The sequence below is a fragment of the Cynocephalus volans genome, chromosome 10 (assembly GCF_027409185.1).
Source record: "Cynocephalus volans isolate mCynVol1 chromosome 10, mCynVol1.pri, whole genome shotgun sequence".
Classification (NCBI taxonomy): domain Eukaryota; kingdom Metazoa; phylum Chordata; class Mammalia; order Dermoptera; family Cynocephalidae; genus Cynocephalus; species Cynocephalus volans.
The window spans coordinates 54,875,393-54,888,543 of NC_084469.1; the positions used below are offsets into that span (position 1 = coordinate 54,875,393).

The window sequence follows — 13,151 nt, forward strand, 5'->3', positions numbered from 1 at the left end:
GGAATTTTGATTGGTATTTTTGGGTAAAAGAACTTTTTTGGCATAGCTGCTTCTCTCTTCCTGTTTCTGCTCTGCAGTGACACAGAGCAGACCAAACATTTTCTTCTTCCCTAAGTGCAGGGCCCAGCTGAGGTTTCATTCAAAGGATCAGGGAATCCCTGGCTACATCAGCAAGAGCCAGAAGTAGAAGACAACCAGCTGCACACTTGGAGAAATCTAAATGCAGAACCCAGCAGTGCCACTGCTAACTAACTGCAAATTTGAGTAAATGACTTCAATTCTCCAAGCTAAAGTTTCCTTTGAATTAGGATTCATGGGCTTTTCGTGAGGATTAATACATATAAGTCACCAGAAACTTACAATGCTTGAAGCACAATAATTGTAGTTGAGATGCAGTGAACACTGCACTATCAGTAGTAAGGCTGGGGGTAGTAACAAGAGGGAATGTAAGACAGAAAAGCCTTGGACGATCTTGGTTTGGAACCAGGATATGCAGGGATTCTGTGAGCTGTGGTTTCACGTAAAGCCACTGCAACATGCATCCAGGTAGTTGAGTTCTGCTGAGGCTGCTCAGGACCTGCTGATCCTGGTGGTGAGGTCTGGCTCAGTATTGGTGGTTCTGGACAGGGCCTTTGTGGAAAGAAGTTTTGGTTTCAGTTCTGAGGAACCCAGTTCTGGGATATGGGAACAAAGATAGGGAGGTAGCTGATGCATGGAGTCAATTCCTGGGGAGGAATTACTAGAGGCCTCTGTTGCAGAAACCTTTCTCCAGTGCTGGGCCTGCTCAGATGTCCTGTACTTATGGTCCTGAGGGCCCTGTCAGGTTTTCAAAATGCCTTCAATTATTGAGGGGCTCAGTGTCTTCCAGGTGGTAGAAAAAAGGTCTTCCCAGGACCCGTCAGAGTGGGCCCTCTGGGTTCAGATCAGCTCCTGACAGTGGGGCAGTTGTTTCTTCTACATCCATTATGCTATGTTTCAATTCCCTGGGGTTCAAAGAGGCAAAAGTTTGTTCATTCTCCCTCAAATCTCTTAGAGAAACAGAGAGAGAGAGAGAGTGTGTGTGTGTGTGTGTGTGTGTGCGTGTGCACGCGCGCGCACGCGCGCCAAAAGCAGTAATGGGAGGGTAGGAGGAATTCATTCTCAGGATAGAAATTTTTTAATACTAAAAGCCATTATCTACATGAGTTAGTATTTCTCATCTGCTTCATTAAGTGCATTCTTCTCATTTTGGAATATTTGAACAGATTTCTTTTTTCCTGAAACTTTCTGCCTCCCTGCACCCCTTAGGAACTTCTTCACCAGATCTTCCCGTTCCAGTCAGCAATGCTACCAAAGGCTGCCATCCCTTAAGGGTCCCTTTGTTCTCCAATGAATTTTTAGGTCTTCATCAGCAAACACTTAGCATTTCTTAAGAGCATATCCTACCACCAAGAATACCAATGGAGTGAGAAAACAGACCCTTGCTGGAAATTTTATACCTCCCTTCTTAGAGCTGTGATTTGATGAAGTGGAAGTATGTGGTTAAGTGTGATCACATATTGCAAACTTGGGTTTATAAGACAAGAAGGGAATTGATGTTGATTTGTTGCAGTCTTAGTATGTGCTAATATCTCAAGCTTTCTGAGGTTTTTAGGACTGATGATATTATAGATTGAGTATATGGAGTTATGGGATATTCCCAAAGAGTCTTGCCAGATGGATACCAGTAAGTAGGTCCCTTTTGAACATGTAAAATGTGTGCTCTCCTTGGGTCACACTGTTGTGAGTCTGGGTTTTTCTACAGTTCTTATAGCTCGGGGACAAGGAGAGTATAGTTAGGGACAGTTTCTGGTAACAGGAATAATTTAGCCAGATGTGTAAATTATTGAGAAATAATGACTCTCTGAACTACATACAAAAGAACCTTAGAGAACTTCTCCAACCTACTGCCCCCAAAATAAGGACATTGAATACATAAAATGGGATGTTATACAGCCATTAAAAATGAAGTCTGTTTAAGAATTTGTGGTGACCTGAAAAGGTGATTAGGATTTAATTTTCTGGCATACTTATGAACCTGGGGTTTTGTTGGGGGGTTTTTTTGAGCCTGAGTTTTTAAGAAATTATTAAATTACATAAATTATATTCAAATCGTATTTTCAGAGATATAGATTTTTTGAGATATTTTTAAATGTTTCAGATTTTTAAAAAACTTTCCTGAACAGGAGAATGCGGAGGAGGCAATGAGAAGTGTTGTGTGCCGAACATAGGGTGCCCTGTGTATTACTTGCATATACAGTTTCATTTAATTGGCAAACACCATTTGTCTGGGCTTTGTTTATACTCTCAGATGTGAGTGGATACTGGAAATGCCCAGAGGTTACTTGACTGATCACCCTTGTTTCCACACTGACCCATCCATGTTGAAGGGGTCCAGCACAGGCTGTTTTCACAATGGAGCTCCCCTACTGAATTGCTTTCTCTATTTTCTTTTGTCTTAGAGATTTTTGTTCATTAATTTCACAAATAGTATATTTATTTGTGGTTTCAGGGCTTTCAGTTCAAAGATGTGGTCATTTACTTCTCTCAAAAGGAGTGGGAATGTTTGCACTCTGCTCAGAAGGATTTGTACAGAGATGTAATGTTGGAGAATTACAACAACCTGATCTCACTGGGTAAGTTTGTCTACCCTCCAAAATTCCAAATTGGCCTTCTGGAATTTTTATGTTCTTTGATGTGAGTTTTTTGTGAAGGCTTTTCAAGCACCTGGCTGAATTACAGGTTGAGGATCCACTATCCGAAATGCATGGGATCAGAAGTGTTTCAGACTTCAGATTTTTTCAAATTTTGGAATATTTGCATATACATACAGATTGAGCATCCCTAATCTGGAAATCCAAAATGCTCGCATGATTATTTTCTTTGAGCATGACCTGTGAGTGTCATGTCAGCACTCAAAAGGTTTTGGATTTTAGAGCATTTTGGATTTTCAGATTAGGGATGCTCTCAACCTGTAATGATTCTTGCTTACCAAAGAATGGTTTGTTCCTTGTGAAGTTGGAAATGGGCTGCTCCATTAGGCATCTTTATCTTTCCTGTTCTTCTGACCTTCACTCCTTCTTCTGACCCTTAATCTACTTGCTTTTGATAATCATATACTGATTTTAATTCTAAAATCCACAACATAACCTTGTCCCTTTTGTTCCTTGAGCAGGACTTTCTGATAGTAAGCCATGTGTCATCTCATTATTGGAGCAGGGGAAAGAGCCCTGGATGGTTAAGAGAAAGGAGACAAAAGACTGGTGTCCAGGTGAGTGATGAGTCATATTGGGGAAACCATGGTAGGTAGTCACCCAGCTGGCCTTTGAGAAGAAACACTTCTGAGATGTTGGTAGGAAAGCTCCCTAAAAAGGCTTGAGATCTGGGGAAGAAAGTAAGGATGTTTTTTACTCCTCTTACCACTCTCTTGCTCCCCTTCTATCATACTGCCCCCTCACTTCAGAGAGGAAGTACCCTCCTCCTTCCCCTGTTGCAACCATTTTACCTGTACTTTGGGTTCAGTTTTGTCCCGACTTTTTAAAACAGCTTTTTCGAGATATAATTCACATATAAAATTCATCCATTTAAAGTGTACAGTTCAGTGGCTTTTCGTATTTTCAGAGTTGTGGAACCATCACAACAGTCCAATTGTAGAACATTTTCATCACCTCAAAATGAAACTCTCTACCCACTAGCAGTCACTTCCCATACTCAGTCCTAAGCAACTGCTAATCTACTTTCTGTCCATATAGTTTTGCATATTCTGAACATCTTATACTAATGATACCACACAATATTTAGTGTTTAATGACTGGCTTTCACTTAGCAGAATGTTTTCAAGGTTCATCTATATTGTAGCGTGTACCACTACCTCATCCTTTTATATTGCCAAATAGTATTCCATGGTATGGATATATCATATTTTATTTATCCATTCATAAATGATGACCATTTGAGTTGTATCTACTTTCATTTTGTTTTATTTTTATTTTTTCTTTTTTGGCAGCTTGCTGGTTCTACTTTTAGTCTATTAAAAATAATACTGTGTTGTAGTCCGTTTTGTGTTGCTATAACAGAAATACCTGAGACTAGGTAATTTATAAGGAATAGAGGTTTATTTGACTTACAATTCTGGGGCAGCTGCATCTGGCACCAGCCTCAGGCTGCTTCTACTCATGGCGGAAAGCATCAGGCAGCCGGCAGGTATAAGCAGATCACATGGCGAGAGGAAGCAAGAGAGAGAGAGAGAGAGAAGGTGCTAGGGTCTTTTTAAGCAACGAGCTCTCGTGGGTACTAATAGAGCAAGAACTCACTCATTACTCCTCCCTCCCCCAGGGAGAGCATTAATCCATTTATGAGGGATCCGCCCCCATGACTCAATCAGTTTCCAACACCGCCACATTGGAGATCAAATTTCCACATGAGTTTTGGAGGGGACAAGACATCCAAACTCCACCATACTGTTATGAGTATTTGTATACAGGTTCCCTTCTTTTCTTAGATTGTTGGATATTTTTGCTATGAAAGGATTTTAGAATACTTTTGTCAGTTGCTTTTTCTGCATCTGTTGACGTATCCTGTGGTTTATGTCCTTTGTTCTATTAATATGGCGAATTACATTGATAAATTTTGGGATGTTAAACCAACCTTGCACCTCTGGGAGAAATTAAACCTGGTTGTGGTGTATGATCCTTTCTTCATTACTGGATTTGGTTTGGTTTTATTCGTTGAGGATTTTTGCATCTGTATTTATTGGGATATTGGTCTGTAGTTTTCTTGTGATATCTTTGCTTTGTCTAGTTTTGGCGTCAGTGTAATACTGGCCTTAGAATTAGTTTATAAATGTTCCTTCCCTTTCTGTCTTATGAAAGTGCTTGTATTAAGTTTATATTAACTTTTGAAGGATTTGTATTATGTTTTCTTTAAATGTTTGGTAGAATTCAGCAGTGAGACCATTTGGTCCTGGGATTTTCTTTTGTGGGAAGATTTTCGACTACTAATTCAGCCTCTTCATTTGTTATAGGTCTATTCAGATGTTGTTTCTTTTTAAGTTAGTGTTGGCAGTTTTGTGTCTTTTTGGGAATTCATCCATTTTGTCTAAGTTATCTAGTTTTTTGGCATATAGTTGTTCATAGCAGTCCCTTATTTCTGTAAGGTCAGTAGTGATACTCCCTTTCATTCCTAATTTTAGTATTTTGAGTCTTCTCTTTTTGTTGGTCAATCTAGCTAAAAGTTTTGTCAGTTTTGTTGATTTTTGCAAATAATCAACTTTTGGTCTCATTGATTTTTCTCTTTTGTTTTTCTATTCTCTGTTTTCTTCATTGTTGCTGTAATCTTCGTTGTTTTCCTCCTTCTGGTAACTGTGGGTTTAATTTGCTCTTTATTTTCTGGTTCCTTAAGGTATACAGTTAGATGGTTGATTTGAGGTTTTTCTTATTTTTAATATAGGTGTTTTTAGATGTAAATTTCCCCTGTAAGCCCCGGTTTGGCTGTATCTCATAAGTTTTGGTATATTGGCTTTTCCTTTAAATTTGTCTCAAAATATTTTCTCATTTTCCTTGTGATTTCTTCTTTGACTCATGGATTATTCAGGAGTATGTTGTTTAATTTTCAGCTATTTGTGAATTTCCCAAATTTCCTTCTGTCATTGATTTCTAATTTAATTTCATTGTAGTTATAGAAAATACTTTGTATGATTTCATTTATCTTAAGTGTATTGTGGCCTGTTATATAGCCTAATATGTGGTCTATCATGAAGAATGTTCCACATATACCTGAGAAGAATGTGTATTCTCTTGTTATTGGGTGGAATGTCGTATCAATGTTTTTTAGATTTAATTTGTTTATGGTGTTGTTCAAGTCTTCTGTTTCCTTGTGGATCTTCTGACTAGCTGTATTCATTACTGAGACTAGAGTGTTGAAGTCTCCAATTTGTCTGTTTCTCTCTGCAATTCCTGCCTCATGTATTTTGGGGCTCTGATATTAGGTACATATATACTTATAACTGTTATAGTTTCTTGATTATCATATCCTTCTTATCCTTATAAAATGTTCTTCTTTGTTTCTTTTTACAATTTTTGTGTTAAAGTTGATTTTGTCTGATATTAGTAATGTTATTTCTGCTCACTTTTGGTTAATCTCTCATGATATATCTTTTCTCATTCTTTTATTTCAACCTATTTATGTCATTGAATCTAAAGTGCATCTCTGGTAGACAGCATATACTTGGACCATATTTTTTTTAGATCCATCCTGCCAATCTCTACCATTTGTTTATAATGTTTAATATGTTTACATTTAATATAATTACTGATAGGGTATGATTTACATCTGGCATTGTGGTATTTGTTTTCTACATGTGTTATTTTCGTTTTGTTCTTGTATTCTCCCATTACTACGTTTTATGTTAAAGGTATTTTCTAGAATTTTAATTTCATTTTAATTTCTATCTTTTACTGTAATTCTTGGAGTTATTTTCTTAGTGGTTGCTGTAAGATTGTAATTAGCATTTTAACTTAAAACAATTTAGTTTGTATTAATACTAACTTGATTTCAATTCTATATAAAAACTTCACTCCAAAATACCTCTGTTCCCACTTCCCTTCTTTGTATTAGTATTGTCATACAAATTACATCTTTATATATTATAAGCCAGTATTGGTAGGCTGAATAATTATTCCCTCAAAGATGTCCACATTCTAATGTCTGAATCCTGTGAATATGTTACTCTTAAAGGGGAATTAAGGTTGCAAATTAGCTGACCTTAAGTTAGGGAAAGTATCAGATTTTCCAAGTGGGCCTGGTGTAATCACAAGGGTCCATTAAAAGTGTCAGAGATAGGGCCGAGCCCGTGGCGCACTTGGTAGAGTGCGGCGCTGGGATCGCTGCGACGCTCCCGCCGCGGGTTCCGATCCTATATAGGACAGGCCGGTGCACTCACTGGCTGAGTGCCGGTCACGAAAAGGACAAAAAAAAAAAAAAAGTGTCAGAGATATAACTATGGAGATGCACCTAACACATAGATGCGCACTATTTCTAGCTATAGGCAGAGGGCTCTGTCTTCAAAATAGAGGCATGAGTTAAGGAATGTGGGCAAGCTCTAAGAGGTGGAAAAGGCAAGGAAACATTTCCTTAAATGCCTTGACTGTATTTCTTCCACTCTTTGCCAAGGGAATCTGTGAGAAGACAGGTCTTAAAACTTAATTCAGGCTGTTTATCAGACAGCCTTAGCTTGTACTTCCTGCCTGTGCAGGGCTTCAAGATTAGGCAAGCATAAGTGAGTGGGACTTCTTTCCCAGGTCTTTCCTGGGCATGCAGACAAGATTACACTTGTACAGTCTTTTATATTCCCAGGAACGTGTTTAAACTTTTCAGAGTCCTGTGGTCTTCTAGATCTTATATTTTCCTTTCAAACTCTCAGCTAGTTATTGTTTGCTCCAAGTGAAATCACAGCCTTACACAGCTGCAGTGTTGCTAGCAGTTTGCTATTATTTTCAGTAGTGCTGTGGGATTGGACTTCCCTGCCACACCACTGCCCATTCCCCAGCTGAGCCCTGAGTCAAATCAAATGGCAACATACGCTGAGAATAGAATTTCCAGGGAGCTGCAAGTTCGGACAAAATACTGGATGGGGGTGATGCTTTTAATGGAGGTTCAGAAGAGTTCGGACCTCTCCGTTGCCTACAAGTCTGCCAGCTTTTGGCAACTATGACGGAACTAGTGAGGGAGGGGGAATGGGAATAAATGTTATAGATCTTGCTGTCTCACCAAAGTTCAGTAGTTTCTTTGGATAGACAATTTTCAGTTCATTTTGTGGCTTTGGTTAAATTTCTGCATTCTGGAATTCTGTTTTATTTTAGTTGTTTCCTTAGTATTTTCATTGTTTTTGTGGGAGAATCAGTTCACCAAGGTCCCCACTCTGAGGTCAGTCTGTTGTCTTTTCTTTTACATTTAAAGTTGTCTGTGGGTCACCATTCAACAATTTCATTTTGCAGATTCAACAGTGAACAAGTAGAAAGCCCTGTCTCATGGGGTATATTGCACATTATAATGGGAAAAACGGGCAAAAAATGGATACACACGTAGTATTATTCAGGTAGCAATAAAAGGTTTGAAGAGTAATCTGGATTATTAGCTGGAACATGATGAGGTACAGCTCTTTTATACAAGATTGTGTTGAGGATGGTCCTCTGAGGAGGTGACATTGGAGCAGTGGGACCAGAAAGAAGGGGAAGAGAGTTATGCAAAGATCCAGCAGGGAGGGAGTGTCAAAGCAGAGAGAATAGCAAAGGGTCTGAAGCAGAAATGGGCTTGATGATTTGAGTGTCACAAGAAACCAGTTATATGAGTTAAGATATAGGTTTAGTCCTGTACTGTAGACACCAGATTACCAGCACCTTTGACCATAAAATTTCATTTTATTCTCATGCACCAGTTAGTAAATGGAGGTTCAAGGGCTGTCATGCCTCAGCTCCATCTTGCATCAGGCTCCAGATCTCTGTCATGATGATGAATGGTGCATGAGGGTTCACCTCAAGGTCACTTTCCAAGCAGCAAGATGGAGGAAGGGAGTTCGGAGAGCATGCTTTTTTCCTTATTTCCATTCAAATTCCATTGGCTAGAATTAAGTCTCACAATCAAATCTAATTGCAAGACTGCCTGGAAAATGTTTGTTCTATATAACTGTGTGCCACGCTTAAAATTGGGTATCACCTAGGGAGGAGAAAGTAGGTAGAGAAGCAAAGATTTTACAAGACTCAGCTCTTAGGGCACTTTACCATTTAGTTGGGAAGAGAAGGAGGATCCAGCAAAAGAAAACAAGGAGGAATAATGCAGTAAGCTAGAAGGAAAATCAGGAGAGTGTGGTAATTAGAGCCATAATGAAATAGCACTATAAGAAAGAGGAAGTGAACAACTGTGTGAGTTTACTGATAGGCAGGATGATAACTGAGAATTGATTAACTATTGGAATTGGCTATATGGAGGTTATTTGAGACCTTGAAATAGTTATGGTTGGATGATAGGGACAAAAATTTTGATTGTACAGATTTTAAGAAGGAAAGTGGGTGGAAGGAAAAACAAGAAAATGAATTTATTAGGAAAACATACAAAGATTGCCTAGGTTATTGATGGCCCATTTGAGGAGCCTTCTGCGTTTGGGGGTTTTTTGGTATTTTTAGCTTTTTATTTTGAAATTACTCACAAGGAGTTGCAAAAACAGTACAGAAAGTTCCCATGTACCCAGTTTTCCCTTATGATAGGATCTTACCTTACTGTAGCTCCTTTGTCCAAACCAAGAATTGATGTTGACATGATAGCAGTAACCGAACTCGAGACCTTATTCAGATTTCACGAATTTCCACATACGCTCTTTTTTTGTTTATTTTTTATTTTTTGGTGTACATTACTGGGAAATTTTATCACATGTGTTCATTGGTGTTACCACAAGCGCAATTAGGATACAGAACTTTCAGCTTTTAAAATATTTTTTTATAAAATGTTTTTGAGAGGGTCCGATCAAGATGGTAGAAGAGACAGTCCCCAGCGTCACTCTCCCACAAATCAACCAAATTTACAACTATAAAAATCTAACATCAGCCAAGCTGGGGCTGCTGGACCTCAGGGGAAGAGGAGGAGAGACCTACGGAGTTCATGAAGGCGGGAGAAACTATGATGAGAGAAAGAAAAAGCTGCTCTGAGCATTTCGGGCTGCAGCTGCTTTAAGGCTGGAGCTGCTGAGCGCATGGAGCAGAAGCCGGCAGAAGCCGCAGCTGTGCCCTTCAGATGGAGTTGCTTGGAGCTGGCAGGAGAGAAGAGGGCCTTGGTGGACCCCAGGACAGCAAGACCAGTAATAGGTTTCCCATGGACCCACACAGGAGTGAAGAGCCAGAAGAACTGAAAAACGGGAACCATTCAGAGGCTGGTAAGTCATCGCAAGGGACCAGCACAGGGCCCATCCCGTGGAAAGTGTTTGGAGCACGGGTGGTGGGGGAGACGGGCCCACCAGGGGAATACTGGGACACAGCAAGGACAGCTGACCTGCCCCCCAATCAGCACAGGACCACTCAGAGGAGACTCGTCAGGAATGCAAAATTGCATGGGGTGCAGTTTGATGAAAAATTCAGGCCCAGATCAGAGATTCTACAGAACACAGATCCACCGGGTCTCTGGAGAGCAGGAAGTACCTATAAGATCAACCATTAAACCCTGACTGCACAAAAAGCCTTCCCTAGGGAGACAGCAGCAAAGTAGCAATTTAAACAACCATACAGCTCAAGTACTGGTGCCCACAGGAAGTTCCCCCGTGTTAGTAGCAAAGGACAAAAAATTAGTTCTGGCCCAGGCCCACCACCAGCACCTTGGAGCCTGCCTGGGAACCGGAGGCTTGGATCCGGGAACCAGACCCTACTCCCACTTCCAGGCACACCACGCCAGCACCTCAGGGCCCACCCAGGGACCCAGGGCATGAAGAAAGGGCCCGGACCACAACTAGGGCACACTGAACCAGTGCCTTGGGGCCCACCCAGGGACCAAGGGTATGGAGTGGGGCACCGGACCACCCTCTCACAACCAGGCACAACATGCCAGCACCTTGGATCCTACCTTGGAACCCAGGGCATGGAGAAGGGACCGGACCTCTCTTCCACAACCAGGCACACCATGCCAGTGCCTTGGGCCCTGCCCAGGGACCTGAGGCATGTGGAAGGGGACCGGACCTCTCTCCCACAACCAGGCACACCAAGCCAGTGCCCCAGGTCCCACCCAGTGACCTGAGGTATGGAGCCAGGGACTGGACCCTCCTCCCACAACCAGGCACATGGTGCCAGCGCCTTGGGGCCTGCCCAAGGACCAGAGGCATGGAGAAGGGGACCAAGCACCCCACAACCAGGCATATCGCCAGTGCCAAGGAGCATACCAAAAACAGCATCTCCATGTGGGTGGCCCACCACAGCCACCACAGTAACCATGGCTGCCGCAAAAGCGGCTAGACACCACAACCACCACGCAGATGGTCTGCCAACTACTGGAGTGCGTTCACACAAGAAGAGTCACCAGCAGAAACAAAGGAAAGAAAAGGATGTCTCTTTCCACAAAACCCATTTCAGAGTGACAGAAGAAGCACCTGCTCTATGATAATATTGGGGGACCGGTTCACATCTCTCAGCGTTGGACAGATCATCTAGGCAACAGATTAACAGAGTAACCATTATTCTTTCAGAAAGAGAGATGAAATCTAGGGTAATTAGAGAGGGGAGGGGAAGGGAAAGAGGGATGGGGAGGGATTGGACAAGGGGCATAAAGAATGATTATGATTTGTAACAATATATATGCTAGTAATATTGATTTGATCAACATATCTCAGTTTTCAACCCCCAAAATGTGTATAATTGATTTTGATTCAATAAATAAACAAAAATAAATAAAAAACGTTTTTGAAACTGCTATAATGTTTAGTGACGTAAAGCCAGACACAGACTTTTAGATTCAGTGCTGTTTCAACTGTATGTAAAGAAAGCACATTGGAAGGAAGTATAAGAGGTGATGGCTAATAATCTGGGAAGGAGCTAGTATCAGGAAGGATGCTAGGCCTTCTGGAGTTAGTCTTAATTGACCCTTTAGGGGAAGATGAGAGATTGTCTTATTAACAGGCTCCTCCTGAGAATGGTATATCTGGTGAGAAGGGGCTCAGTGTGATCATGTTTTGAGGCTCAGGTTCTCTGTGGGCCTTTCCTTGAATCTGGATAGGCAGTCCTGAGACTAGAAAGAGCTAGTCTTACCAGTAGCCTGCAGACAACTTAAGGCCTAACTTAAATCCCTAATCATCAAGAACTCTGCAGATTTTCTCATTAGATACCTGGCCTGTGCTATGGCTGGAGAAGTGGATATCTTTCTAGGGGAGATGGTTACAGGTGAGGCACTGCTATGAGAGAATAAGAGGGGTGACATTACAAGACTGGAAAGACTTTCCAGATTGTGCCAAATAAGGCGAGGCTGGAAGGATTAGTCCAAACCAGAGTGCTGAGAATGTCACATCAAGTAGAAGGAGCCATACGTTGTAGAAATTGAGAACCCATACATTTATGCAGGGTGCCTGCATAATACTCTGGGTGCCCTTGAAGATCTGAACAGAGAGCTGCATCATGCAGGACCTTCTCACCAAGTCCAGGAGTTTGGATTTTTTTCTTGAGGATACTGGGCAGTCACTGAAGGGTTTTAAACAAGGTAGGGCCATGATTGGATTGAACTGACATGCCTGTAGTGTTCTGTAGAGAGTGAATCAGAAGATTACATGAGTAAAAATGGTGAAACTAGTTAGGAGACTGTTTTGGAGGCCTGAGTAATTTGGCCATGTGCTGGAATGAGATCATGGAGTAAAGAAAATAGGCAGATTGAAGATAGATTTAGGGAAATGGTTCTTTAGCACTGATGAGTGATTGCATAGGATAGGAGCATTCTTGATGGATATTATGTTTCTGATTTGAGTATTCCTGTAAGGTCTATATTTATGATTTGGTCCATTCTTTTTGCATAGTTTTCCTTCTCTACCAGGTTGTTTTTCCAAAATATTTAAAATAACAGCATCTTCTGACATTTGATGTCAGGAACTCCCCACTACAATATACTGTTTCTGTGTAGACCTTGCTTAGTGCCCTTCTCCCAAAGACAACCTATAGCATGCCTAATGTAAGTGGCATTTTTATTAGATCCCAGTTGGTCAGGGAGCTAGAGCAAAGTCAGCTAAGGGGAGAAGACAGGCAATAAGGTCAGAAAGAGGCAGTGCAGAACAAGTTCATGCAAGGCCTTGTAAACTATTTAAAGACTTTGACTTTACAGTGAATGAGAGGGAGATCCAATGGAGGATTTTGAATATAAGAATGACATGATATGACTTATTTTAACAAAAACACTTTGGCTACTGCGTTGAGTGTGGGCTATTAGGAGTGCAACAGTAGAAGCAGAGAGACCAGTTAGGATAGCAGATAGCACTGTATTAATCTTGGTGAGTCATGGCTTTGGACAAGATGGTAGAGATATAGGTGGAGAGAAGTCAAAATATGGATATATTTTGAGGCTAGAGATGAGAGGATTTGCTGTTAGATGTAATGTCTTCCTCTTTTAGATTCTTATTTAGT

The 13,151-nt window shown here is 41.0% G+C and overlaps 1 protein-coding gene across 4 annotated transcripts in view; it reads left to right on the top strand.

Annotated features, from left to right (window-relative positions):
- ZNF568 (zinc finger protein 568) overlaps positions 1–13,151 on the top strand; it is an 88,158-nt gene that overhangs the window by 71,095 nt on the left and 3,912 nt on the right. For all 4 annotated transcript variants that reach the window (XM_063111851.1, XM_063111852.1, XM_063111850.1 and 1 more), the window contains exons 7-8: positions 2,531–2,654; positions 3,194–3,289. In XM_063111851.1, coding sequence (XP_062967921.1) covers positions 2,531–2,654; positions 3,194–3,289 — 220 coding nt within the window. The remainder of the gene's footprint in view (positions 1–2,530; positions 2,655–3,193; positions 3,290–13,151) is intronic.